The following is a 21,117-nucleotide window of genomic DNA, read 5'->3' as shown; positions in this document are numbered from 1 at the left end:
TCAAAACCAATTCCTATGAGCCTCAGGTTAGTTGTGCTTAGATTAAAGTCTCTCTCACCCAAAGCACTGCTCTCAGGGATAGTTTATTGGCAACAATTTTGTACCTACAGATGGAATTTTCCTTAGAAAAAAAACAATCAATATTTAAAATTTCATAACAATCTCTAAACACACATCTGTATACACAATGATATTCCAGAGAAGACGCCACAAAAGACCTATCAGCATCTTAAGCAGGCCTTATTCCTCAGTTTCCAACACTATAACATTTTCTTCTGCTATAATTACTGAAGTATATCAGAATTTTTCTACTGCAGCTGGTGGGACTGACAGCCTATATGTGATAGTATATGTTTCCATACATTTCCAAGTAGAGATTGGAAAAAAAAAAAAAAAAAAAAAAAAAAAAAGAAAGGACTTTCAGGGTATTTCTGATACATTCTCAAGTTTTTCTGTGCTACTTTCCTCCACTTCTTGGCTTCACAAAGGTATCTCTAGTCTAAAGAATACTCTGTGTTTCCACCCCTCCCCTTTGTGTGTGTGTGTGTATGTGTTTAATTCTGGGTGAGTATCATGGCTTATCTACATGCATTCATCAGTCTGTTTTTTGCTACCTATACTGAACTCTGTGTCCTGGGTAGTGAAGCAAGAGCTAACAGAAAATGGAAACAAGAAGAATGAACGTTGGAACAAAAGGGGATGGAGGAGAAGGGAGGAAAACAATTTAAAACATCAGAATGAAACAAGGGAATGTATTAGAAGGATTGCTAGAAAGAACAGTGACTGATGGATGCTTAAAGTTGCTTACTGAAAAAATAAAGATCCTGGAAAGAAAAGTTTGAAAGTTTGATTTTAAGGCAAGACAGATTCATAACAACTTTTTAATACTAAAGGTAACAATTTAATTGCAGTAATGGGGCTTCCAACTGGAATTGGGTTTATCAACAAACCAACTGACCTCTGAGAAGAATGCATTAGTTTTCCAGGAGTATCACACTGTAGAATACCACTGTGAGCAAAAGAAACTGCAATCAGACTTACTTTTTGTCATCTGACAGGTCAATGTTGGTCCCAAACTTGATTGTTTTAAAAGGTCCTCTTCTCCTCCTCCCGGAGCTGTAAATACAAAAAATGTAACAGATGAATGTGAAAGTGAGAACAGTGTTTAAAACAAACAAACAAACAAACAAACAAACAAAAAACCAGCACATAAAACTAGCTATAGAATTATCATATTAATACCACACTTACTTATCTGAAGATGTGGATTCATTATCTGAGTGGTCCTTGTGGTGACTCTTTTTCTCATTTTCCTCCTATAAAATACAATTGTGAAAATGTTTAATAATTTAAATAAATGATAACATTTAAATAACTTAAATATAAAATAAGTGTATATATAAAATATAGGCATATAAAGGTATGAAGTGATAGCCTGCTAACAGACTTAAGTACATTTGTTTCAAGATGGTCGTACAACCTTTAAAATATCTGTATTTGGAATATTATATGAGCATTACTGTTAAAATAAAATATACAAAAAACAGTTATTAGTCAAAAGACATTGAAAAAAAATCTTCATGACTAAAAATTCAGTCAAGTTCAGGCCAGGAAACAAGATGTCTCTACAATGTAAATATTTCTGTTAGCCTATATTAGAGTGGCAAATTAATGTGTTGGTTTGCTTCATTATGCAGGTGAAAAGGAACCCAATCTAAATGAATACTGCTAACTTTTTTAGACAAGAACATTTATCTACCTTCAAAATCAAGCAGGTCTCCTGACGTGAAACTAGGATGACTAATATTTATAAAATTCATTTTATAATATCCATTATACAAAGTCTTTTGAATTTTTAATAGCCATCTGCTATTTTAGCACTGCAGTATTAGGACCATGACTACTGGAAAAAGTCTAACTAATATTAAATGATGTAATTTTATCTTTTTAGCAGAGAGGGCTCAAAATCCTATTCTAAAACCTTCTTTTTTCACAACTAGATGGACAAAGAAGGTGAAAGAGTAAGATGAAAAGTAGGAAAGAACTGCCTGGATGCTATCCAAAGATCTTTGTCTCTGAATGGGACTGTTGTTAAGTCTCAAAGTGCCCTATGTACCTGAGAAAGTCTTATTCATCCTTTGAATGAAGGACAAAGAGAAACAAAAAGGAACCTAGTGATGATGGATTTATGAAATCCTGAAAGACATGTTAGAAAAGCAATGTAATAGTTGTTAGAGGGAAAAAAAAAAAAAAGGTCACTTAAGGCAAGCCAACATGATTGTGTCAGTAGAAAGAAGAAACATGGCTTTCATTTGAACACTACAAAAGTCACCTAAGGACAGGACAAAGCAGTGTTAGGCAGAAGAAGCACATGCACTTAGAACAACGTCGTTTTGATTTCCAAAGGAAAAATGAAAAATTGTCATTATGAAAATTATTTTACATGCTACATTTTTACTCCCAATTTCTAGCAGAAAAAATAAACAACAACCACCACAACACCAGAAAATACTGCAGTCGCTTCTTGGTGCCAAATCAAAGCTGAGACTTTCCCGCTGACAACAACCAATAACCAATCACATACTTTATTAAACATGCTTTTCTGTAACATTATACATATGTCATGTTCTCCAGCCCCTCTGAACTGATGCTCAAGAATACAACGCTGGTGCAAATCTTCACAGAAAATCCCATTCAAGTCCCAAGCTAGGCCAATCTACACACTCTTAATGATTTCAGTGCTCCCCACATCCCAGTAGTATTCCTTTGCCTTTTCCTCATCCTATACCAATCTCACTCAAATCATAACCACCTTGCCTTTTCTTTTCTTCAACCACAGATTCATTTCTTTGCTTTAAATCCTTTCCTCTAACGCATGAAATTTGAACTGAGAATTTCTCTTTTTCCCTTTATGAAACCATTGTTGTTTTAGCATAACAGCAGTGAAAACTGCAACCAACAACTGATTCCCTGTGTTTTCCCAATTATCTAATCAACAGCTGGTCAATAATACCTTTTCTTTTGTTTCACCTTACCCTAATCTTTTCACAACGCTCAATAACATATGCCTTAGATGAATGCCCACAGCTAATTACAAGGATGCACTCACTACTTCAACAAAAAATATTGAAAATTAGTATCAATAAAGTATAATGTATGTCAACTTCTATACTAAACAGAAAACGTTATGTTTGGAGCCCAGCTGTAACAAATACGCAAAGCAGACACTCTGAGGGGGGGAAATGTTAATACAGTATTTTAAACCATTTTGCTGAAAGAGAAGTATGAGCATAGATTAATTAAGCATGCTATGAAGAAGTAAGAAATATCATTTCAAAGCATGTGTGAAATTAGAAGCAATGCAAATAAGAAAACTGTCTGAAGTTCTACGTGTTTTAATATGCATTTTGACATCACTATACAAAAGCTTAAAGGTAACAAGCTTTTAAAATATGTAACAGCCAGGAGCTTTACATTAAGAAAATTAAGTCTACATTAAGAACCTGGGGGGAACAAATACCCTGAATACCGTTTGACTCTCTATTCAGAATGGAATTTGTAAAATTATTTGTGCCCTTCATGCTGACGGGAATGCCTCTGTTTCCTTAGAACTAGTGCATTTTTTCCCAATAGCCATTACTAATACAATTTGGTTCCAGAGTTAGTACACAGTTTTTAAATTCTAACTTGAACAATGGACTCACCCTTAAAGACTCCTGGAACGAAGAGGCCTGGTACTGTGCATATTTAGCAATTGTTGTATGAGATCTACTGCTTTCACAACGCCATATTTTCTTTGTTCCAGTGGGGTCCCAGTTTTCATCTGCTGGCTGCAGTAGTTGTGTCCTCACTTCTACTATGTGTTCATTATTTGCTTCTACCAATGTCTTAGTAGAGAAGAGTCCTAAATCTAATAAATAATAGAATTCACAAATGATAGTTAAAATATTACAAAAGTTCCAAGAATATAAGATATTAATACATAACATTATCTAAAGGATTAATCTAAAACATATATTTTCCCTCAGCCTTCAGAATACAGCCCCCCTATATCTTAAAAATTACACTTCTGATAATGCTCAAAAAGCTTTTCTGCACAACAAGAACTTGGCAGCTACTATAGTATGAGCTATATTCCAGCATCTGTAAGATGTATATTCCAAGAAAAATCTATAAACATGGATAAATCTATTACCAATGAAGTATTTTTCAGACAACTAGAGCTCTATGAATGTACTTCCATTATGTAACCCACTTCCTACTAGTAATGACAGTTTTTCAAGCTACGAAGTTCAAAATATTGTACACAGTGAGATCACTAAATCTAAGCACAAAGACACCTAGCCATAGCTTCCATAAGAAAAAAAGACCATCTGTAAGCCCCCAAGCCCACAGCTCAGTTCCTCTCCATGATCAACAAAATCTGCTGGATTTTTTTTTTCAGAGATGATCTAGGTTAGAAACAGTATTGAGCTAAGTGACAACACATTGCCCTAATTAACTGAAATACAAAAGTAATATAGCATTATAAACAAATCCACTTTTAAGACCTGAGAAACTTTAAACTTTTTGTTTAAATACATACATTTTTCAAAGAAAAAGAAACCAAAGTAAAGTTACCTAATTTAAGCGCTCCAGCAAGGCCACGTATTACAGTAACAGGGTTGTTTGGATTTGTACAAAATTGATGTAAAGGTGGAAAGAAAGCATCTCGTTTATTTTCCAACTGTAAAATCATAATGGAATATTAGATGTCAGACAAATTTAGACTCCTTGTTTGTAAAATAAGGAAGAGTAATAAAAAAGGAGAAACAACAAAAAGATGGGAATTTTAACCATTTCCCGGCACTGAGGGGATTGAACAGCAACACCATACAACCATTTCCATGTTATAAACTGGGTTCACTCCATCTGAAATTAATTCATTATTGTAATTTATTTATTGGCATGAATTATTCCCAGGTTGCTTCAGCTTTTGCAACTCAGGTTTCCTTCAGTTTATTTCTTTATCTGACAGTAGCCCTGTAAATTCTCTGAACCTGCAGAATTCTCTGAAGAGCAGGATAATATACTAGCATTCTTTTCAGAAGTCAAAAAAGCTAATCCTACAGATAATGTACACGAGAAACAGCATAATTAAAAAGAGCACTCTCAGAGTATATCTCACGTTAACTAGAAAAATAGATTTGATTTTCCTATGCTTTTGTGCATCTATGACTTTAATTTTATGCTATAGTTTCCCCTGACTTTTATTTTTAATTGCTATGAACCTTTTAAAATCCTGCAGACTGTGAACAAAATACCAACGACACTGTAGACAGAGACAGCATAGATGCTGAAAACATCTCTTTCAATAAACAAAACACAATACAGATTTCCCAAATACTGGGATCTGTGTTGGCACATCTATCCAGTATGCTGCAACATGGGGATTTACCAGCTTTGCAGAGAGCCGATGAAGCTGTGATGGACTCGTAATTGGGTAGATTAATTCAGGTGCAACACTTTGAACACAGCACTATTGCTTCCATCCTAATCTAGTGCTTAGGCTGACTGCTTGTATAGTATCACACCAAGCTGCCAAGTGCTGCTGGTCCTAAAGTTCATCTGAATAAAGCCAGCCTGAGGTTTTTACATTAGCTGTATGGATATACTATAATTTACTCTTCCATTATCAAGGAAGTTGGCTACAGTACTTCATAAAGATATTACAGAACTTTGTTTCTAGAACAGAACTTTAAATGGTTGCATAAGAAAAAAAAAAAAAAACACCTACCTACCTAAAAGGCAATTTTTTGTACGCACCTTCTAACTGAACTATTCTATTAACAAAATTTGTCTTTTCCTAATTATGACATTTTCTTGTTATGATCACCTCAATGTTTGTTAATTTTCCTTAGTATATTTTGAAGTAGACTGTTCAGAAAGTTCAGTTTAATTATTTGATCATTCATCACTTAAACTGTCACTTGCAAAAAAAGTTCATCTTAAATGAACTTAAATGAAAAGCTTTGTATCCGCTGAACCATTTTGCTTATTCCACCAATATTTTAAGTATTAAAACATAAACTCCGAATTTTTCAAGCTGTTTTCCCCCTTCTTCACTGATCTGCTGAAATTCTTAATTTACAACTATTTTAATAGTCAAACCCTGTCTCAAAATTCTCTTTAAGTTTAGCATTTTTACTGCTTATATACTAGCTGGGAGAGCAGTGTATCTAAGTAATTAAAAAAGACAGTCAGCAGTGTACTTCTACCATCAGGTTTACTTACATAAATACTAGGTGTAGGTGGATTCAGCTTGTCCTTTGGCAAGGGAGGGTATGGTGGAGGCGGTGGTCGTGGAGGTGGGCATTTATCCAATAGAATACTACTGTTAGATAAGCCATTTTTACCCAGATTCCTAAAAGGAAAGAAGAGCTGCCTCTGTCAATACTTGGTAAACACAATAAAAACACATTAGTGTCATCTCTTCTGCAAAATATTGACATACAAGGAGAAACTAATTCAAGATGCAAATAAAGCTCATATATATATTAATCAAGAATGCTCACTGTGTAGATTGATGTTGTTCAATATCATTCCCATTTTGCACCCAAATCCGCAACACCATCACTATTAGTTAAAAAGAAAGCCAATTTAAATAAAAACATAACTCACTTGACTAAATGTAACACAGAAAGCACGTTTCAACTAGAAGCAGAAGATCCTCACAGGGCTGGCACTCGCCAGGGGATGCAGAATTCACAGCAACTGAGATAATGCAGCCTGCTAATATTGTACACAGCTCCGTGACAGAGCAGTGAAATGATAACGCCTTTGAGCCTTACACTGCTGGAGTCCCCCAAAAAATAAAGCAGAACATCTAACAACAAATACAGAAGACTAACAACACTAAATTAAACAACCACCTACCTGCCCCTCCCTGATTTACACATTTGGAAGCCAGAAGGAACCACTGTTACTTCATCTTACTGCTTGAGCGACACAGGGAAGAACAAACCTGGTTAAGTTGCTGTTTCAACACCTGTACTTGTACGGGGATCAGGACCTTACTTGGTATAATTGCTAACCTTTCTCTATAGGTTATTAGGCATGGATAGCCCCCTGTATGCACTTTAACTTCTAGAATGAATGACTTATGGTGCTGCAAATGAATGTAGACTAAGAACACACAATTTTCAGTTTGTATCAGCAGGAATTCATTAACTAAGTCATCCCTTATTTATGAATTTATTTTATTTTTTTTTTTTATAAATGACTGAACTATTTTAAAATTCTTCCAACTAGTATTCAAATCTTTCTTCCAACCTCACTTGATTTGCCAGCTACTGTTCTTTCAACCTCTCAGCGCCTCACAAAATAGGGTATTTCTAATGCATAATTTAGTCATTTATCCTCATAAAACTCACTGGCTACAAAAACGTTGTTCTGGTAATGAAGGTTCTTCATCAGAAAACACAGCTGACGCAGCATTAGATGAAACTCCTCGCAATAAAGCTTGTCACAAACATCGAAACCGTGATAATAACGCTGAGAAACATCCTAGAGGTTAATGCTGGCGTGTATGATTTCAAATCAAGCTACCAAAAACAATGGCTGTTGGACTTTGGGCTTAAGATCAGAACAGACCGACTGTTAAAACAAACATTTAAAAGTAAAAAAGCAAACATCTCACCCACCTCAGGCTGCAGCAAAGACGAGCATCCCAAGAAACTGGTGCTCATCATGACAAGCAACAATTCAAAACTTCTGCCAGATTTCTATCTCACACACTTCTATCCTCTGACAGAAGATCAGAGCAATACAGACAAAGACAGACTTAACAACAGTCTCCAAAGAAGGCCTGTCAAAATACCAAACACAGCTTATTCCTTGTGCTAGGTGAGTCCAATGCCAAAATAGATTGCAACCTCAAAGAAACTGCAAGAGCAATGCAGACGCTCTGATGCAGCATCATCCAACTTGATACAAAGTCACTGACCTATGCCTGATGTCTGAGGTAGTTCTTGTAAAGATGCTACTGCCTCCCCACCAAAAAAATCACCCAGAAAACAACTTAGAAACACGGCAATATAAAATCACCTCTACCCAAAGAAACTTATTGACCCTGGCTGCGTGAGTCTGAAAATCAAGAATATACACAACAAGGTTAAACCCGAATAACTAGTTGTTTCTAAACCTGTTTTTTCATCTTTGCATTATCAAACTAAACAACAAAACCAGGAAAAGCAAATCCACAGCATTAAAATCCAACAGAATGATGGAAAAAAATCAGTTTAAATTGAACAACAGTTCTCAGGAACTTTCTGATATGAGGAAGACCAAACCTGAAGAAAAATGAGAGTGCTCAAAACTGGTGTGATTTACGCTTCTGGAGGCACAAGAAGCTAATTAACCCAGAGCAAAAACTCACTAAAGCCAGGGTATGTGGGGTCTTCAGAGAAGAGAGACATGAGAGAGAGGAAAAAGTGCTAAATGGAGGAATTACACATTTGAAAAGGCAAAAGAGATACAGAAGAAACCAGACAGTAGTACAAATTGAAAAAAATAAAAATCAGATGAACATAGGTATCTCAAAATCAATACTTTAAGCTAATACTACAGCAAGTGACTCTGAAGTTTGCTATTAAGTTACTAAAACCCTGTATGGAAATTTCAAGAGGAAAAGGGCCAAAGAAAAAAAGCCGAGACAGGAAACCACCTGCAATTCAAGGGGCACAGGATGCAGATGGGCAGAATCTTTGAAGCTGTCTTTAGCAGACCAGTTTCACCATTCTTTTTTTGACCATCAATGACAGTAACTTACTATTAATAGCAATACAAGAGAACTATTAAAGCATTATCCACAGTGTGCAAAACAGAGAGATGGAAATTATTAAAACAAACAAACAAACCTCCCCAGAAATACTAAGTAAGACTTGAGAGTGGCACCTGAAAGGGAATAGTCTGGCTATTCGCTGAGCATCTCCAGCGATGAAAATAGGGAACCGCAGCCAGTCCAGTGAAAGGTCCTTTTTGACCACAGCAACTGCAAGGAAAATCTCACACCTCTCTGTCACAAGAGCTTATTTTTGTGACAGGATTTCGTACGGGCTGAATGAGGCAGCAGATGCGATGCTTAATTAAAACCAAGCCTGATTTAGGCCCGAAGAAATTATATGTCCAAGTAGTTGCCTACAATGCCGTGATGAATTGTGGACGAATGACTAAAAGGACAGGTTTCATTCATTCACTCAAACTGGCTTTTCACAGGCTGTAGGGGCTGCCAAACACCCCCTCAGACCCACGGAAGCCCAGAGAAGCTGTCAGCCTGGCCAAGGCAAGGAGAGAGGCAGGGCCATGACCGACCCACAGCACTGCCCGGAGCCCAAGCTGCAGCTCCCAGCTCACTCCCACTTGCTTGACAGGAAAAAGCAACAAGTTGTGGAACTGCTTCACCCCACAGACCAAACTCAAATTATGTCATTTATGAACGACACAACAGCAGCAGATGGAATAGGTGGATGGACTGTAGGTGATTAACTCACCTCTTGAATAAACAACCACCAGAGCCACTTTCCCACAAGCACAGGGTGACCCGGTCTCCTCCGCAACAGTCCGTCAACGACACTCAACTACACCGAGAATATTCTCAAGTTAGCATGACAGTACTTATTTTCCATGAACCAGGACTCATTATCATCAATCCTTTCCATTTCTTTAACGAATCACCTCAGTGACTTCACCATTTCACTGAGGCCTCACGTCAGACCGCCAGCATCACATTTACAGGCCTCAGCCTGTTTACTCCCCTGGAAGTAGGCAGTCCCACAGCATTTTTCAAGTCCTCTGCAACTTTCTTTGTTTTCCCAGAACTACCAAAACCCAAACACATGATCAACAACAGCTCTCCGGCCTGCTCTTCCACAGCTCACCGCCATCTGTTATCCAGGCCTCCGACTTAAAAACACCAAATTCAAGTCTGACTACTGTTCAGTGTCCTCCTTGATTACTGTGAGAACAGAGAGTGCCTTATCGTACAGCCCATGATGTGAACGTGCTATCTGTCTTCTTCCCAAGCACAGAACAAAAATATTTATTGAGCTCTTTTGCCTCTGTATTGACTATCCTAAGAGCTCTGTGCAGTCATATTAAGCCTTCGTGTTTTTTTGTGTGCTTATCCTATTTCATTCCTGGCTATAGTTTTCTTCTGCCCAGCTTTGTGTCTGTTACAAGTTTTCATGAACTTCTAGCTCCAGTGCATTTGAAACATTTGCCCCTTTTCTTTTAAACACCTGATTGCGACTTTTTGAGGGCAGTGAAAAAGTTGCTATACGATTTCCAGCTATCCATACATTTGCATTTTAGGTACCTTTTATAGGCCAAACAGAGCCTACGTTGCAATCATTTGCACTTAAGCAGTTATTTTTGTTGTGAAGTCAGACTAAGTGAATTATTATTTGAGGATTAGCTGCCTGAGAATTAACAGGGTTTTACCGCTCAGGAGATTATAGTTATTCTGAAGAACAAAATTAATACCCTTTCTTTCCCACATAAAAATCACATTTAACATGAATATAAGGAACCGTGGGTTTACGTGATACTCTATCTTAAATCCATCAGAATTACCCAATCTACAGAGAACAAACAAAATGTCTTAAAAACATGCTTGCAGAAGCACGTGAAGCACTGGGATGCATGGTACTTATTTGACCCAGTCCTGATTCAAAACAGAAATACCCAGTCTTCCTTAACAATTAGTGGATGCAATTAATTTCTTTCGTAGTGCAAGTTATTACAAAAGCAGGGGAAAATGGCTGTCGAGACTCCTCATGCTGGGCAGGAGGCGGTTATTCACAGTGCCTAGCGCTGGCTCTCCCAGGCTCATCTCCTCAGGCTCCTTCTGTAGCTGGTAGAAAGAGATGCACTCTCAAAGGGCAATTCAAAGAAGTTAAGCCAAGCTTACGTTATGCTTAAATGCAAGTAATGCCAGATAATTATACAACCTGTTTATAATGAAGTTCTCTGCTTTAGCCTTTCACAACCAGGTACGAGCTGGCAATACTCCCAGAGATCTTTCAAACCTACAGAAAATCCTACAATATAATTGCGGATTTGCTCATTATGCAAATGTATTTCTAATCATTTTTGAATTCTGTTCTGGTTTTGACCTCACTACTATAGCTTGGCAGAGAACTTCATAGGTTAATTATATGTTATGTAAGAAATAAGTGTTCCTTTTTTCTTTCTTTTTTTTTTTTTTTTTTTTAAATGACTTATATCTTTCCATTCTATTTCATTTGATAATCACCTTCTTCTTAGGGTATTAAAATAAGACAAACAAGCACATTAATGACTTATGTAAGAAGAACATTATAAGGAGTGGTACGAAACTTTCTCTTACTCTCAGCATTCTCCCTCTGTAAAGGTAACAGCAAAATAAGTACAGATCTTTCCTACTTTTTTTTTTTTTTTTTACTGTCAGATATTTCTGCTGCCCGTCTGCAGACAAAACTGAATGCATTACCCTAAGCAGGCATTAGACAATGAAATCCCAACATTTGACATTTTGATTTTGAAACTTTTGCTACAGTGAAGATGACTTGCCAGAAGTAAGGTTGCTTTACAGCAACTCAACAATTTGCCTTCAAGTCAAACTAGCCTTTTGCATACAGACAAAAACCCCTTTCCGAAAGTCAGGAGCTGCTTTTGTTTTGAAGAGCAAAACACAAGCTGAATTGGGCTCCTGTCTCTATATTCCCCTCAAACGGAGTTAGTTGGGCTCTCTGGCTCTGGATTGCAGAGCTCCCAGCCCAGTGATTCACTCACTGCCTTCTCGGAGCAGATCTGATCGCCAGGCAGCCCCTTCAGAAACATTACCCTGAGGCTGTTTCTGCCACAGGCTTCAACACAGAGCCCACTGAGCAATGAGGTGTCAGCCCACTTCAGCCTCCACACTGCTTTTTCCATTCCTCCTCATGACTCTTATTTCCTGTGCTTCTTTACATGCTGGCCAGTCACCAGCCCCTTTTTAGGACTCGTTTTGCCTAGACCATCTCCTGCTTGCCGACCTATACTCTTATCCTTTTAAAACATCCTTCCAGAGGCAGCTTATTTCTGCTGGTCTCCTGTGTCACTTCCTTTTCTCCATTGAATGCTCTCTCCCCTTTCTTGCTACACACCAAGCGAAAAGAACTACAAGGAGTGTGTCAGTCCCTTTTAATATGCATTACCATCAAGCCTACACCTCTCATCTGCCTCCCCCAATAAACCAAACCAGTAAAGCTTTCAAATTCAGGAATGCCTGCGAGTTTCACAATTAGGCTTTCTGTATGTTACAATAAAAGTGACCACACTAACTTTCAGCTGCCACGAGGCTGCCCAATTACTCAGCCTGGCTGGTTGTGAATTTTTTGAAGGCTTCTTACACTGACTCTCAACAATTATCAAACAAAAGTTTTTTCTGGAGCTTTGCGAGCTCTATTCAGGCTGTGAATGTGCTTTTATAAATAACGATAAAAAGTAACAACTAGGCTATTTCTTTTACGAGAAGCAAAACAAGGCAAATCAGGACCTTTTTTATGCTGCTTAAGGGAGGGACTCGACCTCTCATCAGCTTCAGAGGCAGTAAACGATGGAGCATCTTAATTTGAGATGGATGCTGCATTTTTCACATTACTCCTGCAAGATGCTAATGAGATGAACCAGCTGAAACACAGAGCTGGAGATCAGCTGGTTTCACTTCAGTACAAATAAACAGCTCAAGTTTTAAATCTCCAGTCTTGTGACAACATTTCATTAATTCTCCTTTCAAAAAGATTGCTTGTGGGAAAAAGATACTTAAATCTCTCAGAGTACGGAAAAGAGGTTTTGATAACAGTCTTTTAAAGGAGCCCAGACACGCAGCTCGACAAGGCAGCACGCTCTCCATCTTTTTCCCCCATGTCTTAACAACAGGCTTATCTAATAACAAACAGAACGGTTATTCCTAGCAAATTCTCTTCTTTTAGTCACAACAGATTTTCACTTATGCTCAAAATTACTTGGTCTTTTCCATGACCCCTTCTCAATGGGCGATTTTCTCTAAGAATCTAAGGAAGGATAATTAATTTAATAGTACGCTCTTATCTGTGATTTTGCTCAGAGGCTTAAAGAAATTTGGTTTACTATACAGACGGTTTACTACTTGAAACATAATAATTTAGTTGTTTTATAACCACTTTAAAATTTACTGTTGCAATCAGTTTTATTGGCAGGGAAGACCAAGCGAATTACACGTACAGTTCTCAGAATCACCTCCTCAGTTCGCTTTCATCTGTACAATCCAACATTTGTTACCCTGCTATTCTCCAGGATAGCATCCAAATGAGATTTGCATGTTTTAGCCAACAGCTCAGCTGCTGCGTTTCTAAATTCCTCACAACTTTTCAGCGAACATCAGCTAGTCCTTCAGGGGAAGCTCCACTTAGAGAAGCTTCAATAGCTACTCCAGCACCTTCCGTTTGACCCCTTCTCCGTCTCCTAAATAACCTCAGCTCACCACATGAATAGAATGGGCCTCTGTTAAATATTTCCTCAACATCCTCACTGAGGAAGATGGACATAAAGAAACTTTTAAGCCTCTGGATGATCTTGCCCTACTTAAGCACTTACTTCAGTCTATGAGGAAACAAAACCTTTACCAAGTCTGCTCTTACAAAACAGACAACCTATTCAGATACAATTGAAAAAGAATCAAATGGAGTTGCCTGTTTGGCACGTGTTTTGCATTTTATGATACAAAGGATCTCTATCCATCCAATGGCTTTGCTAGCACAATTTTTTCAGAAAGCACTTACTTACATAAAACAAAATTACAATCTCCTAACATTTATTTTTTTGCCTGTCTGCTTCTATTTTTATTTCAATTCACATTTTCTGAACCCCTTTTCTAATAATTGCTTTTGCCTTTAAAAGGAAACAGCTTTCCTATCTCTGATGTTCCTTTGTTTTTAAAGAACAAGCAAAATCCTAGCAATATTAACAAACAAGTCAGTTTTTAGTGGTTGGTATTACAGTGCTGCTTTCTATGAAATCCCTCCTGCGAGATAAGAAATTTCATTATATTGCAGCATGCTATCATGTAGTAGGTCAAATATATTTACATTGCGAATCAACTCTTGTGCATTACTTAATCCCAAACTGCTAATAATTTCAGGTCATTTGTGCTTTAGACATACAAACCTGTAGGGTTCTCTTCGATAAGACTTTTTTTAAACTTGTAAGCATTTGAAAAAAGATTATGTAAGAAATCGACCTCTGATGACTTTTAATGTGACTTGCACATAATATTAAATACTCTGGCTTGGAAATAAGTATATATATCTTAAACTGAACCAAATACAGAACAATGAAGAAAACAAAAATTAATACAGAACGCCGGCTATAAAGAAAAGCAAGTTACATCCACCTGTTCCCACCTGCCAAAATGTGTTTTCACCTTTGATATTACCATCAGGAAAACAGACCAACAGACTATATCAAGGAAGTATTTTCAGAAAGCAAAAAGAACATGCCAGAAGATAACAGAAAATAGTTATCCACATCAGTAATGAATCCAGAATGTCTTTTAAATCACTTGAAACAAGGGGATATGATCAACAACTGGCAAATATGAATACATCTAAGGCCCAGTCCACTGTAGCTGATATTTAAGAAGTACTACTATGGGTTAACTCCCCTTCTCCCTGTGCTTTAAGTTTATTATAGCACAGTTCTTGTTGTTGTTATTTTTGTTTGTTTTAAATTTAAAAATTAAAAAAAATATATTTTAAGGTCTTCTATTGTGGATAAGTTTTCTGCAACTTTTACAGGAATTTTAAAAATCACATTTTATGGTCTCAAATTCAATTTTGTACCTCAAGATACAACTTGGAGAGATAGTACCTAAATTTAATCACCACTACATGAAGTACTTTCAACTCTTCACTTACTCCTTACATTACACCGAGATTAAACAAGGGTTAATATGCTGCAATTAATTTCTTAGTATCCAGTATGTTACTATATAAACATCTTCCACTGTGTCTACAAAGTTTCCATATTTAATAAGTAAAGGATTTTGTGCTGAAAGCCCTGGTAAGTGTTCTCCCCTCCGGACATTTCTCCCTGTGTCAGTCATGCACAGAGCACCTATGGCAAGGGTGTTCTCACCAGAGCTCTGCTTCCAAGCCATCACTGTGCATGCATGTCCTCAAACAACGACACCAAGGGCTGATCAACCATTTGGTACGTGGCTGGGATAGCCTTGCTCGCAAATAGAAAAACAAATAGATATGGGTGACAGGAAAACAAAGCTATTATACATTATATTACATAGTAGTTATGTTTATAGAGTTACCATTTCCATTAGTATGAAAAAAACATGTAGACAGCATCTTTTCCCTAAAAGGTAACCAGTGCTAGCAGCAAGTAGCACAAAAAAAAAAAAAATCACATATGTAAAAACATCTGCCTGACCTCATTTATACTTTAGGTTTATCCTAAAAACATTGCAATTAATACCTTGTTGCCACTCCCACCAAATCTCTCAGAATCTTTTATTATTAGAAGACGTATGCAGATAATTTAAAGCAATCCAAGTTTGCTAGGACAGACCCTGTCTGTAACCCTCACAGATACAGTAAGTAGCCCAAGCCCATACTGAAACATTTCTTGATCTCTAAGTCTGTCCTCAACTTTTTGCCAGTGCTCATCTTTCTCGGCAGCTGTTAGCTGTGCATGTAAGCCTTCTGCCTTGCTGAATGAAGGTGCAGACAGGCTGAAGAGGGAGCTCTGAATCTCTCCTCGGTAAGTGCAGTGACAAGCAAAAGGCGCATCTCCCACTTCTGAGCTGCCTGCGAACTCGACAGGCCAAAGCACTGGCATAGTATGTCCCTTGAAAAATGATGATTACACGAGCCTCGGAAAAAATACGGATTTAAAGAACCCAAGTGAAATCGTGTAGGAAAAGACATGAGACCTGACCCCCACAGAGGTTAACAAGTATTTTTCAAAGGGTCAGTATTTCAGAATCTGGGTCCCTGAATATTGTTAGAAACTTTCATGAACGTTTTAAAACAGAACTCATGTTCATCCCTGTGAATGAAAGAAAGCCAATCGACCGCGCAAGATGTAAACAAAAGTCTCCTTGACGTGCAGATTCATGGCTATAGGCGCTGCCCACATTTAAAACTGCCCTAAAATCCTGCTTTAGCACCAAGTTAAAATCTCCGAGCCTGTTACCAGCCCTCAGTGGTCAGATGTACTCTGTTTCTCCTCAGGCAGCAGCCTCCAGGCCCTGAGCGCCACCGCACCTCCGGCCCTGCACCCACGTGGAGCCTGGCCCCTGCCTCTGAGACCCTCACACCACAGTTACTGACACGCCATGGACTACTATGGCTAGCGATGAGAGCAAAAAAGGACAGGCAGTGAAGGCTGCTTTAGGATTTTTGTAGTAAAAAAAGCTTTTTGCTGCTCAACACCAACCACAAACCTCACCGATGAGGCGCTTGAGAAGCGGCGTACTACAGCAACCCGAACACACCACTGGGCTGCACAAATACACTTCCCATTACTCTCTCCAAAAGGGCTGCACACAAATTTCTGCTAAGCAAATTTGGAAGAGACACACCAGCTACGCTTCAAGAAAGAACTTTATGTCTCCAACAGTTTCTGTTAGGCTAAGTGTAATGCAAATGCACACGAACACCAGACACTGAAGCTATTTTTATATCGCTACAAGCAAGAACATATACATGGTCCCAATTTAAAAAGCTTTTAAACTCCTCGTTTTTATGAATGTGACAGATGTAGACAAGTCACTTAAAAATGAACATTACAGTATAAGACTTAGTATTTGAAAGACAATGAAATAAGCTTCCCACATTTTTTTTTCTTCCGTCTTTCCTAGGTAATTTTAAGCTGTTAGTTAGTCAATATGAAACCTTTAACTTATGATTTTGATTAACAGCAGGTACTTAAAATGCCTTAGATCGTGGAGGTACTTAACTAACCAAAAATATTCTGACTGTATGGCAAAGAAAACCCCACTGTAACAGATGGGTCTGAATTTACAGCCATTGTAATCCACACCTACAGATACAGCTCAGGTCACTGAGTACAGTGACACCGAGTTGTAAAATGTTGTGAAGTATTTTCTATTATTTAGTTCAATTTCTTACCATTATAAATACTTTACCTGGGTAATAGATATCTATGGAGTGCTATACTGTGATCAATGTAATTCATCAAATCTCAACACATTAGAGACTGGTAACTCTCACAATCACGGTGAACAGATGCAACTTTTTTGCATTTAACTCATTTATGTGGGTGCAGTGAAAAAAAGGTTATAAACATTTTTATCATTTCTGTAACAACAAAAAGGTTGCTCAAAAGCACCACAATCAATTTGCTATATAATTCCAGTCTAAACATTTTGGCATAAAATGTATTGAGATGGTAAAAATTTCAACAAGAATTCCAACACCAGAAAAACACAGATAACATTTCAACTAAAAGACTGTAAGCACAGTTAAGTACGGGAAACAGCAGTGAGTGCAATCCATAACATTCAGTAACCACCTGCTTATGATTTAAGGGACTTCCATGAACTGTACAGTATCTTATACAACTTCTTCCACAAATGGCATCAAATATAAGACACAGCTACAGACATCACGCATCCTAAATGGTCAATTCAATTTCTTAGTATTTTGGATTTCAAATAAAATTATTCTGAGGAAGGCAAATCTTTCCTAACACTACCTTAGGCCTTTGCTATAGTCTGCATAAGAAAGAATGTCAACAGCAAGCACAATGTATGAATTTGCAAAAGTATTTCATTATCTGTCAGAATTCCTGCTAGGCTGTGTAAGTGTGAAGTCACCCTGCTTTTGAAGGAAAATAAATTACTTTCAGTAAGCTTTGTCTGAACCATACACAGTAAACTTTCAAATGGAATAAACTATCTTATGTTTAATGTATATTAAGACTGATAACATGGTGCATTAATACAGGATAGTAAAATATAGTAAATCCAGAATTTACAGTGAATTAGTCTTCCTGATTTTGCAGTGTGTAACACCATCAAGCTGTCTGCTTCTGAGAAGAGCTGACATTTCAAACTTGTCCATGTAACCAACACGTTACACTTCTGCCCACTAGCACACTCATATCCCACAGGTACTCCAACATGCCCACATACTCCAAAGATTCATAAATAAACCTCTTTTAAGTAAAGACCAAAGTGGTATAGATGGCTGCCAGTTTTAATGGAAAATGAAGCCAGCCACTGAAATGCTTTTCCATTTTCAGCAGGTGCGTTTTAAATCTTTACACTTGCAACACCGTCCATGAAAAACTTCTTCAATACTTTAAGATGTTTAAGGATCTTGTTCTGATAAAATTTGTCCAGTGATAGAAGGCTGCAGTGTCTCACCAACAACCCACACAAAGAACCAAAATTATGCAAACTTTACAGATGCTTTTTTATTTCTTTTCCTCTGGAAGAAAGGGGGAGCCCCACTGACATTTTTGGTGATTTAACAATACTGAGATAAGAAATAAAGAGCAATTTCAAGGCTTGAAATCTGGTGCTTCTGCTACTCTGCTTTTTGGTAAGCCAGACCTAGGAAACCACTGCGAGCGCTATGGAAGTACGATGAAGTTGAGTAGTTGGAGATAAAATGAGCCTAACCATTCCAGTGCTAATGTGTCTGTCAAGATGATGAGACTTTGGCGTCAGAGATGGACGCTGGCAGACTCAGCCACAGCAGTTTAAGATATCACAGCCCTTGGGTCTGCCAGCCTCCTCTGCCAGAGGCTACTGGCTCCTGCATAGGCGGCAAAAACTGCTGCATTTCTATACCGCAGTCACTGCCTGATGTCCTTGCCAGAGGACACTGCTAAGAAGTATCATCTTGAACTTCCACAGCCCAGTCTGCCGCACCGTGCGCCATCCCCCAGTCCCAGCAACGACAGCCCCAGGGAAAAGGCCATACAGTTTGCAGTCCTTTTCAGGCTTCCTCATGGCTGGCTTCACTTTTCACTTTTTCATTAAGCATCTGATGTAAAACAATCATGTTTACTGACTAAAGATAATAAGTGACAGTGACACACCTGCAAATCAGCTGGAACATAAGATGGACTAAGACTTACACCTCCGAAGAGTCAAAACGATCCACATGGTATTGCAACAGGCAAAAAGGTAGCTGAAAGACTGCGCTTTTACAGCAAAAACCATCACGTGAACAGCTCCTATACTTGAACTACAGGGACCGAAACCATCACTAGCAAAAAAAAAAAAGCACCACTGTTACAGAACTGGGAGGACAATCTGACACACCAGATGGCTGTGTGACCATTCAGAGGAACACCACCAGGCTGGAGAAATGGGACATCGGGAATCCGACGAATTTCAGCAAAGGAAAAGCCAAGTCCCACACCAGGAGAATAACCCCATGTGCCAGTACGTACAAAAACCAACCAACCAGTTCAAGGGCTGCCAAACAGTGCAACAGCTTGTGCAGACAGGTTGTTGAGTTCTTCCAAGGATGAAGACTCCACAGCTATCTGGACATGGTCCTGGGTGACCTTCCCTATTGATCCTGACGTAAGCTGAGAGGTTGGATTGGACTCCACTGCTCAGTCTCCCACTTCAACTTATCCAGGCTTATTTGTACCAAGATTTTTAAAGAGCTTAATACCAGCACTGAACATGAATTTTGAAATTACTTATTTTGCCACTTTTTTTTTTTTTAAAGCAGTCATAATTTCCAACCTCTATCTACATTGCAGCTGTTGCTTCCTATGTAAGTGCTTGTACTACACCTATAAACTGTATGCAAAACACAACTAGTTAATGAGTAAAATAAAAAAAAAAAATCCAAACAATTGATTTGCATCTTATAGGAGCTGTATCAAAGCACCTCGCAGCAATTAAGCCTTAAATTTCATGAAAAGGTTATACATCTTGCAGCAATGAACGTCAGTTACTGATACCAGATCTCTATTTCAGAACTATTTCTTCTACATGAAAATAATCATGTAAAGTCTAGAAACAAAGACATATTGACTTCACCATTGGATGTGGTCGTTTTTGTTTTTTTTTACAGTTTAAAATGGACTTTGCAACTATACTCTCTATAATAAAGTTGCACGAAACAAAATAATAGTTTTCAAAAGAAAGAAGTTTACCAATGGACACTTTAAAATTTTTCCATCACATCTTTGAAAACATTTATTTTACATTCTTCAAGTCTGATTTATTGTGCTTCTTTTAATTCACAAATATTTTTATATAAAAAGAGAGAGCTACTATGGCCATACAGTAATCTATACATTAGATTAAAATCACCCGGAACAAGACACTGGAGTTCTGGAACTACGAAAAAGTTTGAGGAAAAAAAAAAAAAAAACCACAAACAAACCCAAACATTATTTTAAAAGAAACAACGTTTCACAGAATCACTGACTGGTTTGGGTTGGAAGGGACCTTAAAGACCACCTGGTTCCACCCTCCTGCCATGGGCAGGGACACCTCCCACCAGCCCAGGTTGCCCAAAGCCCCATCCAGCCTGGCCTTGAGCACCTCCAGGGATGGGGCACCCACAGCTTCTCTGGGCAGCCTGTGCCAGTGCCCCAACACCCTCGCAGTGAACCCTCAGTTTCCCACTGTGCCAACAAGCATCTCAAGCAGAGGTGGACCCTGAAGAAGAAGGATGGGTAGGAGAGGAAGGGGCCAATGTATGCAGAAGGAGCACAGACACCCAGAAGACAAGGCTTGCAATTAGGGCCCTATGGTCATCTAGAAATTGTGACTGAGAGCCGAGAATAAAATGGGACAGAAATCTACAACGGAGGAAGGGAGAATCTGGACTAGACTAACAAGAGGATACAAGGACTGGTGCTAAGTACACACCACACTTTCTGGGTATGTCCACGCTACCTTTCCCTCAAGCTATGCAGGGAATCCGAGCAATCCGTCATCCTGAACCACAAACAACTTCACGTGGAGATGGCCCCGTTCCATCAGGTCAGCCACGAAACAACTGGCTAGGGAAAATGGCAGTCCCAGATCTCTGTTTGGTGTATGCTTATGTTCCAGATCTACAT

General features: G+C 38.3%; 1 protein-coding gene across 16 annotated transcripts in view; it reads right to left on the bottom strand.

The window, feature by feature from the left end:
• The window catches only part of KDM6A (lysine demethylase 6A), a 151,978-nt gene that overhangs the window by 16,858 nt on the left and 114,003 nt on the right, over positions 1–21,117 (bottom strand). For all 16 annotated transcript variants that reach the window (XR_014688857.1, XM_084507155.1, XM_084507163.1 and 13 more), the window contains 5 exons: positions 6,274–6,403; positions 4,621–4,726; positions 3,705–3,910; positions 1,252–1,316; positions 1,042–1,116 (listed from right to left, as the gene is read on the bottom strand). Coding sequence is in view for 15 of the 16 variants with exons in the window: in XM_084507155.1 (XP_084363281.1) it covers positions 1,042–1,116; positions 1,252–1,316; positions 3,705–3,910; positions 4,621–4,726; positions 6,274–6,403 (582 nt within the window). In the remaining variant the exon portion in view is untranslated. The remainder of the gene's footprint in view (positions 1–1,041; positions 1,117–1,251; positions 1,317–3,704; positions 3,911–4,620; positions 4,727–6,273; positions 6,404–21,117) is intronic.

Source organism: Aythya ferina (assembly GCF_964211825.1).
Source record: "Aythya ferina genome assembly, chromosome: 1".
NCBI lineage: Eukaryota > Metazoa > Chordata > Aves > Anseriformes > Anatidae > Aythya > Aythya ferina.
The sequence above is the reverse complement of the archived record's forward strand: the minus strand, read 5'-3'. Positions and strand labels throughout refer to the sequence as shown.